This window comes from Tigriopus californicus, chromosome 9 (assembly GCF_007210705.1).
Source record: "Tigriopus californicus strain San Diego chromosome 9, Tcal_SD_v2.1, whole genome shotgun sequence".
In the NCBI taxonomy this organism is placed as follows: Eukaryota; Metazoa; Arthropoda; class Copepoda; order Harpacticoida; family Harpacticidae; genus Tigriopus; species Tigriopus californicus.
This window is the reverse complement of record NC_081448.1, coordinates 3,042,847-3,061,190: the sequence shown is the minus strand read 5'-3', so window position 1 is coordinate 3,061,190 and position 18,344 is coordinate 3,042,847. Positions and strand designations below refer to the sequence as shown.

The 18,344-nt window shown below is 45.7% G+C and overlaps 2 protein-coding genes across 7 annotated transcripts in view; one reads left to right on the top strand and one right to left on the bottom strand.

Annotated features, from left to right (window-relative positions):
• LOC131886133 (catenin delta-2-like) overlaps positions 1–12,839 on the top strand; it is a 33,413-nt gene extending 20,574 nt beyond the window's left edge. For 4 of the 6 annotated variants that reach the window (XM_059234387.1, XM_059234386.1, XM_059234385.1 and 1 more), the window contains 12 exons: positions 498–639; positions 1,324–1,669; positions 7,181–7,375; positions 7,518–7,784; positions 7,905–8,133; positions 8,686–8,839; positions 8,957–9,099; positions 9,223–9,655; positions 9,726–9,978; positions 10,042–10,589; positions 10,686–10,775; positions 11,850–12,839. In XM_059234387.1, the coding sequence (XP_059090370.1) occupies positions 498–639; positions 1,324–1,669; positions 7,181–7,375; positions 7,518–7,784; positions 7,905–8,133; positions 8,686–8,839; positions 8,957–9,099; positions 9,223–9,655; positions 9,726–9,978; positions 10,042–10,589; positions 10,686–10,775; positions 11,850–12,104 (3,055 nt within the window). In that variant the 3' untranslated portion in view covers positions 12,105–12,839. Of the gene's footprint in view, positions 1–497; positions 640–1,323; positions 1,670–3,460; positions 4,306–7,180; positions 7,376–7,517; positions 7,785–7,904; positions 8,134–8,685; positions 8,840–8,956; positions 9,100–9,222; positions 9,656–9,725; positions 9,979–10,041; positions 10,590–10,685; positions 10,776–11,371; positions 11,486–11,849 lie in introns of those variants that run through there. The other 2 variants (XR_009373896.1, XM_059234389.1) reach the window with 2 other exon arrangements.
• LOC131886139 (putative cytochrome P450 120) lies at positions 12,826–14,429 on the bottom strand. The gene has a single exon (XM_059234394.1). The coding sequence runs from the start codon at positions 14,221–14,223 to the stop codon at positions 12,916–12,918; it is 1,308 nt and encodes a 435-aa protein (XP_059090377.1). The 5' UTR covers positions 14,224–14,429; the 3' UTR covers positions 12,826–12,915.
• Between the last annotated feature and the right edge of the window lie 3,915 nt (positions 14,430–18,344).

Sequence of the window (18,344 nt, the reverse complement as noted above, 5' to 3'; positions counted from 1 at the left end):
CAGACTCATCACGTTTAATGCCATTTGGACCAATTATCCGTTGCTGAAACTCACGTGCAGGGTGACTAAAATCTGGAAGAAACCCCCCCTTTAGTTACACATGTGTACGCGCCTAAATCAACCCCCTCGAGATTTGAGGGCGAGATGTCTTGGAATGACTTCGGGGGTCGAAAATGGGTCAGCGAACAATGATAGGACATCACGCAAGCCAAGGGTTGAACTAATTAACGAATGCACGGCTCAGCATGGCTACATGAATCACGAGGCGGGCCAACTGGCAAGTTGGGACTTGAGGCTAGTGGGGAGTGCAAAACATTTACAAATCGGTTTGGCGTCGTTTGAAATCCCTCCCTGGAACACGAACATGCAAGTTGTCCGATGAGATTGGATTTGAAGAAGAGCCTCATTTTAAGCTGTCGTATTTGATGATTGAGTCGCTTTGTTAGACTTTGAAACGGAATTTCAATGATGACGCTTGTCTTTGCTTGACCTTTCAGTGGGCAGAACGGAGGTAATGGACCTCATGTGGTGACCAATGGCTATTCCGAACAGAACTCCCCCAATTCCAGTCAGCTTTCAAGCGAGGGACAAGATGCCACCCTCATCTCCAGGACTCAAAAGCAACACACAACTCAACAGGTAATCATAATGATCCCAGGTCCATTTCCGCATCCTCTGATGCCTTGTCAAATAATGAAGCATGCCGATTTTCTCCCACACATGTGCGCCAAGTGCCGAGCGTGTTTGTTTGCAGAATGCTTTATTTCACTCATCTCTGAAATGCTCTCGATCTCCGTACGTAAGTACATCGAGAGGGAGGCTGTCAGTCTCTGCGTGTATGTAGGTGGTGTCTGACACAATTGACCCAATTCACTCCCGGCAAACCTTTGACTTTAGCTGGGATTGGCTCGTTGATTCTTACCCTGAAAAGAAATATATGGGCTGGAATCTGTGTTGTTTCAGAACTAGGGCGGGGCTGAAGGGATGAAGCTAATAACCCCTTGAGGGGTCCTTTGAGCCAGTTCATTAGTGAAAAAGACCAAGAAATTATTGAATGCCCTCGAAGCGAGATCACGATCATTCATTCGAAGGAGGGTCTCTTAAGCAGGCAATTGTCCTCCTACTGGACTCCAACATGATGAAGTACCCTTCCTTAGTTACAAAGAAGAGCTATTGTTGGTGCGAAATTTATGATGCCAGGAGGACGTTTGGCCACGTTTCTAATCTCGTACTATACTCGATTCGATTATTTATCTTTCGTCTTTAGTTGGTTAGCACATGAGCCTGAATAATCGACATTTTACGTGTCGTTTCTTCTTTCAGGTGACCACAACCACAAAGACCATCCGAGAGATCCAGTACCTCGGTCCCGACGGTCAACCCATCGAGTTTGTTCCCAGTTCTTCCAGTGGTGGGCCGCCTCCGGTTCATCCTCGTCTGAGCACGAGTAGTAATCCCAGTGGGCCACCCCCTCCTCAAGTGTACGATCCTTACAGTGTTAATGGTCCCAACGGCTACGGAGATCCGCGCTTCCAACAACCCGAATTTGGTGACTACGAGCAATACGGACCACAATACGGGAATTATGCCGAATACCCTCATCGACCGCCAACTCCACCCAGTCCAAGCGATCGCAGTGCTTCCCCACCACCGGACCATAGAGAGCCGGGTAAGACCCTCAAAAGTCCATCTTGCAACGTTAACGAGAGACGCGTCCTTCCATGAGTGTTTCCTTTGGCGTTCAAATCGCAACAATTAAAGGTTCCCCTCTTTTACCTCTCACTCCCTGTGGCCAAAGAGATTTGATTTGGTTCCTCCTCTGCTCAGAGTGGTCCTCGACCGTTTGGAACGCTTTTTTCGCAGGACTTAAATTTACTGCATAGTTATTGGTGAACCCCTCCCCGGATCAGTAATAGAGGAGAAGAGCGCTTGTGTTGTTTGGACCAATCTTGGCGGGGAAATAGGCTTCTAAGGGGTGACCACCCTATATATCCCTGGCCGGTTGTCAACTTGGCACGAGACCGGTTTCAATGAGGTCCAAGAGGCCTCTTGGTCTCTTTGAAGGAGGGCTGCTCGACTTGCCTGTCTGAGTCCTCTCTCAAGTGCCTCGGAAGAAGGAGGGCGTGCTAGATCTGTCAAGAGTGTTTTTGTGGGCCTCATGGGCCAACCTGCTTGGGGGGTTTGTTGCTCGCTCCTTTTGGCGCTGATGTTTGTTATACGACCAGAGAGGGCAAATCCTTTTTCCTTCCTACTTTCTTTGGAACCGTTTTGTAGAGATTCGCTAGCTAGCAGAGAGAAATAGAGAAAAGGAAAGAAAAAAGGTGAAATTCGCTCTTTCTTTCTTTCTTTCTCGCTCTCTCTCTCTCTGAAAATGTGTGTTGTGTCAAAGGCTGCCATTTACAAAGGCCCCTACGGTACCTTCAATGCGCTCCAAATTTCGGGAAAGCTCTTTAGAGCAAAAAAGCGGGCGTGGGCGCTCTCACGAGGAGAGGTGGAATCGGGTTTTGTTAATTGTCATAGAGTCCTTTCTTGGTATGGTTCAATTTCACCCGCTAGATGTTGAAGAGAATATCCTTCTAAAGAGCGAAACAACATTTTTAGGAACTACTAGATGGAGGACGTAAGCTTTCACGTGTGACTTAAATAGCAATCTGAAAAAGTGTGTTGGTGAAATTGCAAGTTGGACATTCAGTTTGATACGATCTGGAATTGGGCCATCTTATTTAAAGGGACAAAAGTAGCGATAGCTTTAGGTCATTTCATATTCATAACCCCCATATTCATTAGTCTTTGCTATCAAACCTACTTCAAACGCCATCTTTTGCCAAACGTATTCTTTTCGGATTGCTTTCTCTATCACCGCTCAGCTGAAAAGCACTTCGCTTCTTTTGTGGACAAACTCTCGACCCAAAGCTTGTCATAAACAAAGTATCGGTTTCATATGGAAGCTTTTAAGAACGCATTAAACATCACAATCGCGTTGCTTTCCACATCGATACCGTGATAAAGCGCTTTATGCACAATCGCCCGCTCTCTCGTTCCTCGACCGACCCAATCCGTGCGATGGCACAGAAAATCGAGGCCTTTGCGAGCGAGCAATTGTTGGCCTTTTCGGCCTTTCTCTCAAGACCGGGAAGCAAACCAGCGAGCAAACACTCTCGTCCTCTCCAGCCTCCCCTCTCGCCAAGCTATCGCTCCCAATCCCCAGACTGAAAAGGAGAAGTTTTATAGTTGTCTTAGTAGCAGTAGTAGAAAAAGAGCTACACACACCACTACGCCCTCACCAACCTCGCATTCGTCCTCGTATTGTTGTACAGTGTGGTGCTGGTGGTAGTAGTAGTAGTAGCAAAAGTAGTAGTAGCAGCCGTAGCAGCTTTTCCACTACTGATGCTTGTAGCCTTCATAGTAAGAGTAGCAGCCTTTTCTACTCGAGTGCGAGTGGCCTTGTAGTAGTCATTCTCCAGTTGTGTATGAGAGAGCCAAGGGAGCAGGTCTGGCCTCAGAAAAGGTTTTGTGGAACAAACACAACTCTACTACTACGACTACGACTACGACTACGACTACTACATCTACTTCATCATCTCAAGGGACTGGAGTGGTTTCAGCGGTCCATTCGGCTCTTGTGTGTGCAAAATAAGATTACAACCGAAAATCTATCCCTCTCTGTTGAACGAAACTCTGCTGGTCCACCGTGCAATAGTCATAGTTCGTCTCGATTTGCCTACGCCAGAATGAAGGTGAAAGGAAATAGAGTGAAGCCCCCCTCTGTGAAATGAATACATCAAATCAAGTCTCTTGGGCAAAACGGGAGGATGAAGATGAAAATGATGGTGATATTGTTGAGGCTGTGAGACTCTGAGGCAGTGAGACTCAAAGGAAGACAGACCTGAGTGAAAAACAACACGTTCCAGCGAAATGCGAGAAGGTGAATACTAGCATCTCCGAATGGCTGGAAGTGGGTCGTTCCATACCGTCTTATTTTAGTGGGACGATGACCAGGTGCTAGTGTTACCAGTTAAGTACACACTGTGAAGGTTTTGAAGGCATTCGAGGCCAAAGAAGGGGATCAAATTGCCATTTGGGTGGCCTAAGGGCCATGGAACTATTCACTCCTCCTCGATTGGGCATCATTTTGGCGACCCGCTTGACTGATTGCTTCCACTTCTACTCCTTACGGAAAACTTGTTTTCAAGAGGCTCATTCTCTAAAAGGAACCGTCGCTTCAATGGGAACTCCAAACAATGCCAAGGTCCACCTTGCTCATTGACATAGGTGGAGCTGGTGGTCTCACTGGTTGTAATCAAGGTAATAACAGCATCAACAACACCAACAGCAACTAAAGCACTCATTTGGAGACTTGATTGATCTGACGCTCCTTTTGTTATTACTATTGTGACTTGAGTTTCTACCTATATGGTAGATGGAACGACCCCAGCCTTTCATATATAAACTAGACGTACACGGAACCACGGAAAGCACGTTGGATCCAGGCGTGCTGCGAGCCTTTGAAAGAACTCAAATCAGTCATTTCAGCTCGTAGCTTATGGCGACGCTTGACGAATAGGGAGAGTTTTGAATGCACCGCATTGGAAACTTTGCCCATGGAAGTGGTATCCTGTGTAATACACAGACACACACACACACATACTCTCCGGTTGCTCCTCCATTTTCCATGGGACCCAAAGCAACTGTTCTCAGGAGATCATTTTTGTGTATCTGTGCATCCCACTGCCCACTGCGGCATGTTTTACTCTTTAATGTTTACAAGTGCTGTCCGTAAAAGAGCAAACTTTGAAGCTGGGAACAGGTCTAGGGCGGTACTGATGGTAGATAATTAAGATCTTAGATGGGAAGTATTTTTAGTCCACACGTGTGGCCAATTGCATTCCGACGGTGTACTGGGAGACCATTGGTTGTGGAGAGCTGGAACGATAAACACTGCCACAATTACCTAATGACACCCACCCTCCTTCAAGGTTTGCTGGGGGAACCTAAGCTTGCCAACCCATGAAACTAAGGCTGGTAGTGCCATCATGTCAAGTCAGCAATGCCACCCTCGCCGCCTTCTTACACATGTAATGAGACATTCCCAAGCTGTATGAAGCCTCCATTGAGGAGTGTTCTAGTGTGTTCTCTTCAAAAAGCCAGCGAGGCTTTCCCTGAGCCCAAGATTGTTCGCCTTTCACGATTGTACCATGGAAAACCCTCCAGCCACACTCACGGACAAACCCTAATTTTTCGGGAACATGGCTTCAGTCTCCAAGACAACATGGAACTGGAACTGGATCAGGATGTGTGGCGGAGTTATCGTTCTATTAGGAGTCAACGCTTTTCCTGCATTGAGCATGATGCGAAAAATGGAGCAAGATCGATGTTTCCTGTTCCACGATATTGCTGTTATTCCTCCACCTCTTTTATAACCGAATGAAAAGTGAGGGGGACCAAAGAATTCAGAATTGAGGATGAGGAGAAGACTCGATTCAATGTCGCGGTGTGTGTTATGTTTATCAGCCGAGTCTAGGGTTCACGAACATTTTTAGTCCTTAGTCCTTGATGCACAGTAGTATCACATGATGCACAAGTCGATCACAATCCTACCATCTCATTCGGTAACAAACCTTGTGCGATAGTGTATAATGTGCTCGTAGCTCATTCATGTCCAGGCCAACTCATGCTGGAAGAAAAATCAATAATGCAAAAGGCGGATGGAGTGGTTGGTGCTCTTTGATGATTCACTAGATGATCTTCCAAGTCTTGGGCATGTATGTCGTCTTCTCTTTCTCATTCGCTTCCTCATGGTACGACAAGGCCATCATCCATCCCAAGGTACAGGAGGAGGAGGTGGAAGAATGAATGTCCATGAACCCAGATGGTTGTCAATGATCGGAGATCTCTATGTGTGTTCCCTTCGGCGAGGGAACCATTTATGAGCTTCATGAGTCATAAAGACTCGTAATGGACTTATCATCCGGGAGAGTGGCAGAGGCTTGAGTGAGTTCCATGCACTTTTCCCCGACTTCTATTGACTGCCCTTCTCCTATCGCATCTATCTCCTTTCCCCCTTCCTTTTCGAAACCGGGGAAGTGAAAGAAAGCTTGGGAAGTAGTTCATTTAGTAGTTCGGGAAATTTGTGAGCTCGACTAGAATCCACTTTAAAAGCTGCCTCACAAACTTTGTCAAGAGTCACTTCGGCCATTTCACATTTCGGGCGAATGACGAATAAGTGGATGGACTGGGGTTGGTTAGTTGATTGTTGGGAAAACACCTTCTCAGGCTCTCATTCACACGATGAACTGAAACGAGGGTTCAAGTTTGGTTTCAAGTTCGTGAGTGGAGAGCAGCAAAGTACGGCTATTCCTCGTTTCGAAGGACAAATCTAGCGGCCTATAATTTACGGACTTATCTCTGCTGAGGCAATGTGGACAGTCTAGCCGAATGGGGGATAGATGGAGGGGAATTTGTCGTGATCTATGTTCCATTGAAAAGATCGAGAACCAAACGAAGCCTTTGAAGAAAAGGCTAGGAAAACTTTCGACTTGGGCTCAGTTTTTCATTTGGCCTGAGCGGTTTCGACGTACTACGTTCTGAACATATTCGGTATAGCGAAGCTCAAAGAAAGAGCGCGAAAAGTTGGCCCTCCAAAGATGTCTTGCGGACTTCTTTTGTGGGAAGAATGCCAGATCGAGGGGTCCCTCTGAAACTTGGCTTGAGACAGTCAAAAGTTAGCTATATAAAGAGTTCCTCTCCTTCGTCACTTCGGGAGGGGACATCTTGGTTTTTCTTAATGCCTTCCTTGCACATCTTTTCATCGAGACGTTCGTTTGAATAACAAACATGTACGTAAATAGAGGGATAATCTTACTTGTTTTATTGTGTTGAATTTGTGGAAGGTATAAGGAGACGAAATAGACACTTGTTTCAAAGGCTCACGATCTTGAAGGAAAGCTTTTCAAAAGACTTCAATTTATTCCCATCTGCGAAGAAAATCATAAGATGACAACTTACCGTTATCACCAGATGATTGCATTAACCAAAAAGGCTCTTTACAGTATCCTCTTTATCAATCCCATTTGCTTACTGCATACGGTTCAAGGCATGATTCCCGTTTTGCATAGCTTGTTGCAATGTTTGTGTTGGCCTGGTTCTGTTTATGATTTGGTCCCGGTTGTTTTCCTTCCAGACTACATGAGGCACGGCTCTTCGGGCTCGGATTACCCGCCTCGCTCGGGGTACGACGAGCTGGACACGACCTTGATGCCCCCTCGGCAAGGCGAATCACACCTTCAACAGCCCACATTTCCAGGAATTGGACCTGGGGGACACCCGCTCCCACCAGGCTCAGCTGGTGGTGGTGGTGGTGGTGGAGGAGGAGGAGGTACGCATCGGTTGGAGCTCTTGGCGGGATTATTAATCCATTATCACCCTTGTTTTCAACCCCCTTTGTCCGATTTTTATTTGAATGGCATGTGGCCTTAATTTTGATTTTGTGTTTTCTTTTTTGCTTGATTTCTATTCAGTTCGTGGTTATTCGCCCCATCATCGCCATAGTTCATTGGACGACCACCCTCATAGCCTTCAGGGCAGTATTGGGGGTGGGTATGATCCGAACCTGAACAATTCCGTGTTTGAGGACACGGCCTCCATTCAGGGCAGTACAAATCATACGGGCTATCCCTTTGGCGCTCCTCGAGCTATGTTTGATGACGACGAGTCCGGACAGAGTGAGCCCCCGCCCCTTATGAAACGCACCTCGAGACCTTCGGTCAACTCGGACAGCTCAAGGGGTTGGTGGCTTGACATTTGATTGATTTTTGGGTGTTTTAATTTTTTGTCATCCGAGGAATTTTGCTTGGCTTTTTGTTTGGGGACTATTTTTTGACCATATTTCATTTGATGTCTTTCAGGGATGGCTGGAGTGCAATGGCGGGATCCGGACCTCCACGAGGTGATTGCGTTCTTGGACAATTCGAACAGTGTGATCAAGGCCAATGCCGCGGCTTATCTACAGCATCTCTGTTATATGGACGACCCGGTCAAGGCCAAGACCCGTCAATTGGGAGGCATCCCTCCTTTGGTCAATCTGCTCTCTCATGACACGCCCGAAATTCATCGGAACGCCTGTGGTGCCCTCAGGTAATGACTAATGGCCAATGCACCCGGATTCAATGGTGTGGAAGGGCTCAGTGTTTGGTTGAAGGGAGACCAAAAGGGACTCACGGCCTTGAGACCGAAAATTAATGGTTGCACCGACTCCCACCACTTTCATCCTTTGTCAAGACTTAATACAGGGTGTGAAACATGATGCATTTTCTTTATGCATCAAAAGCAAGCAGTAATTGTTGGTGGGTGAAAAGGTAGCACAAGGATTCATAACCGGGGACAAAACGAAGTAGGAGATCGTGTGGCATTGACGGTGACGTTGATCCAACTTTAGGAACACTTTTTCTTGCTCTAAATGCCTTGTAATGATACGCCCCTTTAGTAGCTATCCGACCTTTTCCTCCGACCTTCGACCCATGACCATGTTTTAGAAGTGAAGAACAGATAAAATGGGGACTACCAGCCGACTCTTGGCCACTACGCAGGAATAAAGCAAGTTCATGAATTATGGTTGATTTAGAGCCCTAACCTCCAGAATAGGCCCGAGTTTGCGCCATAAGACATTATGATTCTTCCGCTTTCCAGGAATCTCTCGTACGGAAGACAAAACGATGAGAACAAGCGGGCTATCAAGAACGCGGGTGGGATTCCCTCTTTGGTTCGACTCCTCCGGAAAACCGCGGACAACGAGGTCAAGGAATTGGTCACGGGAGTCCTATGGAACCTTTCCTCCTGCGATGTAAGAACTCACGCTGCCGTTTATTTTTGGATAGACAAATGCAAACACTAGACAGCTCATGAGAGGGTGTAGTATTATTTACAGTAGACCATTCTAAGGCTTTACGGTACTTTGCAGGATCTAAAACGTACTATAATTGACGAGAGTTTGCTCGTTTTGGTCAACATTGTCATCATTCCACACTCGGGCTGGGACCGAAATGGACCAGGCAGTGACACCGTGTGGTCGACAGTATTTCGAAACTCTTCGGGAATCCTCAGGTAAGTTCCACGCTTTACTTTCCCATTGCCAATCTGCCTACGCCGTCATTTCCCCCCCTAATAGAGCTTGGAAGCACTCTCGTGATCCAGGGTCGTTCATCAATATGGTTTGTCTTTATTTAGGAATGTCAGCTCAGCGGGAGATTATGGGCGAAGGAAACTCCGGGAATGCGAGGGCCTGGTGGACGCTCTGCTCTACCTGGTAAAGAAGGCCATTCAAAAGGCCAATATTGACAATAAGAGTGTGGAGAACTGTGTGTGCGTCCTAAGGAACCTGTCATATCGGGCTCAAGAAATTGAAGATCCCAACTACGACAAGAAACAGATGCCCAGTTCTGGCGGCCCAGGAGGGGTAAATGGGGGTGAATCTCGAGCGGGGGCCAAGCCCACAAGTGATAATCTCGGATGTTTTGGGGCTAGCAAAGCCAAGAAGAAAGAGGGCATGATGGGCCAGGGATCGGGGCCCGGAGGCTCAAATTCAGTGACCTCCAATAACTCTAGTCGTGTTACCCGGACGGGACCCCCCAAAGCCATGGATCTGCTCTGGCAGCCTGAGGTAAGGCATGATCATCATTCTTTGTCGATCAACAGTACTAATCTAATTGATTCCCTTCCATCTCGCCCAGGTGGTCGTGCCGTATCTGAATCTCCTATCGAATTGCTCCAACCCTGAGACCCTCGAGGCCGCCGCCGGGGCCATTCAAAATCTATCGGCCTGTTATTGGCAACCCAGTATCGATATCCGAGCGGCCGTGCGCAAAGAGAAGGGTCTGCCCATTCTGGTGGAGCTTCTGCGCATGGAGGTGGATCGCGTGGTTTGCGCCGTGGCCACGGCCCTTCGCAATCTCGCCATTGACCCGAGGAACAAAGATCTCATCGGTAAGTGACCTCGCCGCATGCTTGGCCCAGACTGCAGTCCAATGACCCACTTTCATCTCACAGGGAAATACGCCATGAGGGATCTGGTGCAAAAGCTTCCCAGCGGCAATCCACAGCATGACCACGGCACCTCGGACGACACAATCGCCGCAGTCCTGGCGACACTCAATGAGGTGATTAAGAAGCATCCGGAGTTCTCGCGATCGCTCCTGGAGGCGGGTGGCGTGGAACGTCTCATGACCATCACACGTCAGCGCTCTCGGTTCACTTCTCGGGTCGTCAAGTTCGCCAGCCAAGTTCTGTATTCAATGTGGGTCCATCAGGAGCTCCGAGAAGTCTATCGGAAGGCGGGATGGAAGGAGCAGGACTTCGTGACCAAGACGATAGCGGCCCGCAACGCCCGCCCCAATTCACCCACGAACATGAACTCCACGCTGAACCGACCCATGGCCAGCCAGAGCGGAACGCGCTACGAGGACCGCACCATGCGACGCAGTGCGGCCGGAAGTGGCGCGGGAGCGGGCAGTGGTGGGGCCGCAAGTGGGTCTGTGCCGGTGGTGGGTGGCAATGGAGATGCGCATGCCAAGAACTCGTATCTCGTGGAGTATCGGGTAAGATCAGATGTCGATGACTAACTTGTGGATTTTCGGTTTCAATAAACTATTTTTGGAAGCTGTGTCTAAATGAATGAGTTGTGGTCTTTCCAGCCGGAAGATGTTCCAATGGAGAACCTGTCGCTTTATGGACGGACAGGTCATCCGCAAGCCCAACAACCCATTTACGCTCCTAATCATCATGTAAGTATTTCACATATGGTCATATTCATATGCAAAGAATAATCACCTGCTTGATTTGATGGATCAAGAACGTCTGTGAAGTGAACGGACAGGCTCAGGATGATGTGTGGCATTTCGAGTTCTTTATCAATCCTTCGGTGTATTTTTCATTTTGAGCCCCACGCATTTAAACCGTCAACTCATGTTAACCTGCGACCAAGTTGTTAAGGGCTCTCAATGTTTGCAACTCAATTTGTTTAAAACACAAAGCATCCGCTAAATGAGCTTGAAAGCCTGTGACATAATTCATCGTACTGACGTTTGAGAGTGCATAAAAATTGATTTGGTCATTTGATCGAGTCGAAAAAATGGAAGGCGTGGTTCTTTAAACCACTGAGAAACACTTTCAATTGATTAGGGCTCGGAATGCTAATTTCCATCTTCAGTCTGTCCGTCCACTTTGAGAGTACATCATGAATGAATTTATTGCCGCCGCTTATTACTTACACCACAACTACAACAATGTTTCTCTCTTTCTCTTTTTCCCTCTCTCTCTCTCTCTCAATCAATCTGTCTGTCTCTCTTTGACTCTCTCTCTATCTTCTCGCCCAAAACAGCCTGAAAATAGCTACTAAAACGCCTTCTTCACGGGCCAATGAATGGTATGAAATTCATAAACCAAGCCACAAGCACTCACACACTCACAGCTCACAGCTCTCTAGCTCATTGAGGTACTTTTCTCAGATTCATCACGACATTATTCGTTCTTGTTTTCGTTTCATTGTCCTACGTTACAGTACTTAGAAAGGGGGAACCATTTTTGTCTTGCTCATCCCAACGTCAGTTTCAAGTTATAATGATAACAACAATGATAATGCAGTTCCAATATCCGCACTCATATTCACGAAGGATCCTTTGGATGCTCTTCATATGCACTTCTTTTGATAACTTGTCGTCTCCATGTGATGAGAGTAGAACCAAGTACTTGGTAGAACCATGTTGATTTCGTTCTCTTTGTTCTGTAACCGGGTTTAATGTGGACCCGCCCATTGTAGTACCATCTTTTGACCGCGTATTGGGCTCCCGATATTTCAGGTCCTTCCAGGCGAGCCTGTGTATGCTCAAGTGAATCGGGACAAGAAGAAGAACAGCCGGAATCATGCGGCTGACCTCGCTCATCACCAACCTGCAATGCATCCCAATGCCTACCAAGACTACGGGGACCACGCCGATCATTGGCAAGTGGCCAACCACCACCATCATGGTGTACCGTTAGACCCTCAGCAACAAATTGCGGCCGCCAATCACTCCGGAAGTAGTGGACAAGCCGCCGGAGACTCGTGGGTGTGAGTGAGGCGTGGCCATGAACACTAAACAGTGCTTTGATTTCAGTTCAATATATGAAGCTTGAGAAACAATCCACCCTTGTTAGCTGCGGTCAAAGGCCAGTGACGTGAAGACAAAGGCCCTGGTGTCGTTCCGAATCGAAGGACATCAAAGGCAACGATCATCAACTAGTGTATCACAAATCTTCCCCGATCATTTCATGATGTTCAAACGACTAGTGAGTCTGCTCTTTAAATGAGGACCGCATGGTCGTCATGTACTACGATTCCTATCAAATATTATCATTATTAATATTATTATTATTATTACTACTATTGCTATTATCATTCTACTCATCCTGCTCCCTTTTGCTTCGACTTCAAAGACTTGTTGGCACCTCTCAACCATTAGATTCTGAAGCATACCAAAACATTCTGCTCGTCAAATTCGCAAAGTTTGGTCTCTCTTTTATACTTTAATTTTACACACAACTATTCATCTCCCTTCTACGCATCGGAATTGATCCTCCCAAAGAAACGAAGCTACGCTTTGAAATTCGCCCATTGGACGCCTAACAATCAATCCATCACCCAATCTAAGCTGCTCATCTTGCTTCTTCAGCAAGCAAGTCGTCAACAAACATTCCAAAATCATTAATGCAGATCCCGATCCTGAAACGTTAACAGCCAGAACAGCAACAACAATAATAATGATGATACAACAAAAAACAACAGATAACAATAAACGCGTTGAAACCAGTCTTAGTTTTATGACATCGTGTAAAAAGTAACATAACAATATTATGGCATAGTAGGTGTTCATGTTGTTCACTAGATCATTCTGACACAGAAGTTCGTTTTAGCAAGGCAAGAGGTTTGGATTCGGCTGGTCGGGAAACGGGCAGGTATTTGATCTTCCGTTTTCCATTCAGACCAGTGATATCCCAGGTGAAGGTCTGGATGAAGGTTTGAGCCACTTGAGTGAAAAACTTCCACATAAACTGCTCGCCCACGCAGGCGTGTATTCCGGCCCCAAATCCGAAGAGTTTATCCCGATCCTGGGCGTTGAAGGTCCGCCAACGCTCAGGTAGGAACTCTTCAGGATATGGGAACACGAGAGGGTCTCGATGGGCCATCATGGAGACATAGAACACACCATGACCTTTGGGCACCAGATAGTCTTCAATGGTGGTGTCACATTTGGCCACCCGAAACCCCCCCACAAAAGGCGGCCACAATCGGAGAATCTCCAGCAAAATGACCCGCACATCCTGGTCCGAGATCCGACCCTCGGGACCCACATACTTTGGATACCATTTCTCCGAGGTTTCGAGCAATGAGCTCAAGATCGAGGCCGAGGCCTTGGGAATCAAGGCACAAATGAAGATGAGCACGTGATTCTTCATGAGGTCCAAATCCAAGCCCGATTTCTGGAACTGACAGAGGAAATGGCTATTCTGGGTTTGAATTTTGTCCTGGATGAGCGACAGAAGTCGGTCTTTGGCCTCGTTGGCCTTTTTGTACGAACTGGACATGAAGAACGAGACCTTCACATTCAAAGGCACCGAAATGACCCCATGCCAATGTTGATGGGCCCAAACCGAGATGGAGTGGAACAAATCCGGATCTTCGCGCTCATTCACCCCCAAGAAAATGCGTATGTTAAAAGACAAAGATAAATGCTTGAACTGCTGATACATATCGATGGGCGGACCCTGACCCATGTGCAAGGTTTCGTTCATCCAATAGCCCAAGGAGTCCCCCAAGAAGTCATCGTAGTGCGAGAAAGCTCGTTCCGAGAAAAGTGGGACCAAGATCTGCCGGAAGGCCTCGGCTTCTTGAGCCTCGGCGAACATGATACTGGGCCCAAAGAGGCCGAAAAAGAAATCTTGGAGGCCGTTGTAGAAGTGGTCGTCGGTTTGCGATAAGTAGCTGCGGATGATGCGGTTGGAGGCCAAGACCAAAGTGGGTCGCATAGCCACTCGGGCCACGAAAACCCGTGATGGATTGGCGTCGTCGTCGATATGTTTGCTGACAAAAGTCTGCACGTTCCGAAAGAGCTCAATGGACTTGTCCTGGAAATAGCCCGTACCCAACACCAAGGGTGGGTCGCTCCGGGACCCCGGTTTCAAATACTTGCTCATGGTGAAGAAATCAAGGACTTTGGTCCTTGTGCTTCATCCTTCCTATTAGCATACGATCAGATCAAGCAAGCATTCCTTTGTTTTTTGCTCCCCTTTGTGCCCAAGCGCCATCTTCCGGATACGCAATGATGTGTCAAACGTATAGATGACAACGCTTTTTCCACCAATAGTTAGACTTTTGTGTCAAAGAGAGCGTAAAATCTTATCGTTTGAATTGTTTCTAGCCCTATCCGTCGGGTTTTTTTGTATAACAGCTTTGCTAATTTCAACACCTTTGTAATTGACTCATGCCACAGCCGAAACCTCGACGCATCACTACGTGAGTCAAAAGGGGGCGCTGGGGTATGAAGGGGTAAACAACAACGTCCGTGAGCATATCCTAACAAAGTTCACATACATTTGACACGGTTGCTGATATGATAATATTAAGTGAATGAGTGTCTTGGATTGATATAGTCAAAACAAGTCCTGCCTGTTCGTCCTACTGCAAACTTCACAGAGATCCAACTGTCCCTCTGCTCAGGCATGATTAATTCGTAGGTAGAGGCAGCACCTCTACAATTAGAAACCACACCTAACAGCCGTTCAATTGTCACCCATTTGATCTGAGAACAAGTCCGCCTGCCTTGCTTCTTCTATGGTTACACCTAGAGGGCTCCAGCTGCACCCACAGAGTTACACAGAGCCTTGCACACAGCCGTCTTTCTCCAGCAGCCTCAGCCAAATTTTATGATCATTATTTTCAGAACGCTCCAGTTGTCAATGTTGCCAGCGATAGGGCTTACGCCGCAGGCTAGGCGCCCCAGTCCCTTACAACCAAGCTGCCTCAGGCTTGCGGCGCGGCATAGGCGCCCCAAGGCCCTTCCAGCTGAAAGATTATTTTAGGTTAATTAGGGTTAGGTTAAATCCATAAATGGAAACACTGACTGCCTTGAGAATCAAGAGTTCTGAAATTACCGTCCATAGCCAAATATTTCAAAGATAATTGGCGCCCCAGGCACTTACAACCAAGCTGCCGCAGGCTTGCGGCGCGGCCTAGGCGCCCCCAGGCCCTTGCAGCTGAAAGATTATTTTAGGTTAGATAGGGTTAGGTTAAATCCATATATGGGAATCAAGAGTTCTGAAATCACCGCCCATAGCCAAATTTTTCAAAGATTATTGACCTGATAAGACAGGTTTGTTTCGTACAGCTGACTCTGTAAGAAGAGAAGGAGGTTGTACCTAGGGACCCTAGTTGTACCCAAACAACTCAAGTTTCATAACATAGCAATTAGTAATCACTTATGCAAAGGTCATGTTTGGCCCTTCAGCATTGTAATCACTCAGGTCTATTGCAGACCAGATACCAGATCAGTTGAAAACAAATTTTGCATTGGTACTCATAATAAATCTTATATTATAGGAAAAATGAGAGGTTGTACATTATCTTTCTGAAACTTAAGAAGCATACTTATGAGAAGGGGCCTGTTGTTGCTTTGGCTCTGGTCATGTGCGCAGTAATGCTTCATGTATTTGAACAAGTTTTCTCGGGCCATCAACAAGATAAGCTGCATTATCATATTGAAAATAAGCATTGAGTGTTTTTCCAAAATCAACAAGAAGTTTTTCACGAATCTTCAACATGTCATCCAATCTAGATCAAGGATTCCCTTCTTTAGTTGCAGACCCAAAAAAGTTGATGGCTTATTTATTGTACCACAGTGCTTGGCCAATAAATTGTTCATTAAATAATCTCTCAACAAAGTCTTGCAACATATTCTCTTGTTTCTATGTTTGTTTGCCTGCACCTATGCTCAATGAAAAGGACTATAGCAGGGAAACGCCACTTTTTGTGATCAGTGATCACCAAACCTTTCCCGCCAAGTTATGCCTAAACTGTTGGGCCTGATATTTTTTGATTGTCAATTATTGGCATAGCTATTGCACAAAATATGTTCCTAATATCATTTTTGTAACAATTGATGGTATTTGCTTCAAACAAGGCATGTAAATATACTTATAATGACTTAAACTTGTTGGTCAGAGGAAAGTCGTGTTGGTTCCCTTTTTAGAAGTCCCTGACTTAACATGCCATATTCAGAAAGTTGTGTCCAACAAAGTGTTTGATCATCCAACTTCTATGTAGCATTCTGTGTTGAATTGTGTCCCAATGAGGCTCATTTTGCAATATACCCAATATACCCCATTAGAGAGCCCAGTTGTCTGCTGGACACTAACGCAAGTAAATATTTTGTATTTTTATGTTGTTAATATCATGAACTGTTTTACAAAAGTTGTCTGAATTGTAAGCAGAACAAAATATGAACATTCAGTACTGCCTCAAAGAAGCATCAACGAAGTTTCAAATGCCAAATATCTAAATATTGTTGGCAAAGTGTTTCCATTTGAAACTGAGTTCGTCTTCAAAATAAACCGGAAACCGGTTGGCAAGCCAGAGCACGCGAATTCCTGCCGGAATTGCCACTAGAATGACTGCGCAGATTGACAGAATTCTTGACGGCATTGGAGCACCATACGGTATGGAATAAAGTAGGAGCCAAACAGTTGTGGAAAATGAGGCTCCCAAAGCTACAAATAGCAAATATTCATTAGGCCATGCCATGTTTTCAACACACCAAAGTAAAAAACCCACAGGTTCATGGATATAGATTAATGATTATGTCAGTAATGAGGACCAACATGATTACCGACAAGCCAAATGACTCAAATACTATGTAAAAGAAAAAAATCCCAATATTTCGGATGCCTGACGGTGAACAAAATAAGGTTTACGTTCTGCACTTCAGAGGTTGCTTTGTGAGTCAGCCTCTGCCGATTGGGCCGATTTCTATTTATGAATTGAAATGCTTTTGTGTTGTTTTTGGCCCTTATCAGAAAATACTGCAGATGCTTAATATAAAAAGATCAGCAAAGGTCAGCTGATTCTCCTTTTCTCTATTAGCTCCCTTACTATGCACGAAACATGTTTTATGTTCTGCACTTCAGAGGGCGCTTTGTCATTCTGCCTCTGCCAAATAAAGGGCCGATTAGGCCAATTCCTTCTTATTTAATTATAATACGTTTGTGTTGTTTTTGGCAAATTCTATCAAAATCATATTTATAATCAATGCCCCGGGTCACATAATGTCCGGAAAAGAAATTGCGTTCAAGGCAAGGCAAGAGCAGTTTAATTAACAATCTACCGTGCGTCTTCCCGTTTTCGTTGGGCCGTGTGACGTTGCAAATAAGGGCCCTTATTAGACTATTTTTTCTAGGGTCCCTTAGTTTTATTCGTCACGGGTTTTCAAGGGCTGCCGTTATGTATAGTTCTCCTACACAAAACGCACCATCAGTATTGAGTTGAGGTTAAATTAGTAACACTGCTAAGAGTCAAATGTCAAAATCAAAACAGTTCTCAAGCTAGAGTGTCTTCCTAGGATTCCCAATTTTACCTCAACTCAACAAATGATGGTGCTTTTTTGTGTAGGAGAACTAACAATACATAACGGCAGCCCTTGAAACCCTTGACGAATAAGAATAAGGGACCCTAGAAAAAAATCGTCTAATTAGAGAGAAGGAGAATCAGGTGACCTTTGCTGATCTTTCTATTTTAAGCATCTTTACGAAAATCTTTACGAAATACCTTTTCAATATCTCGGGAAAACTCGTTGGAAGTGTGACTTCTTTTGTTTATTGGAGTGTATGGCAGCCGGTGGACCTGGCGTTGTTGGTCCAGTATTGCCTAATGGCAAACAGTTAAACGAGTTAAACAGCCAAATTCTAAATAAAAAATGCCAAAAAATGCTAAATTAGTAGGGGCTCTTATTTGCAACGTCAAACAGCCCAAAGGAAATGGGGGCAGAGGCACAATAGATAAGTAAATACTCGTTACATGCCATGAAAAAAAAATATTTTCCGGCCATTATGGGACCTGTATCACGAATAACATATAATCTAGTGCAAGGACCTCTGGAAAGAAACTACATAATCGTGGCTGGTGATAGAATTGTAATTAAATGAAGCCATCGCCTCTATATTTGGTGGGAGCTAACTCATAAAGCACCCTCTGAAGTGCAGAAGGAAAACAAAAAAATTTTTTGTAGTCTATGAATAATAATTTATATTCATTCTTCGACCTTTCA

What these genes read in the sequence shown, in the direction of transcription:
- LOC131886139 (XM_059234394.1), bottom strand. Translation starts at nt 14,223, where the DNA reads ATGAGCAAGTATTTGAAACCGGGGTCCCGGAGCGACCCACCCTTGGTG.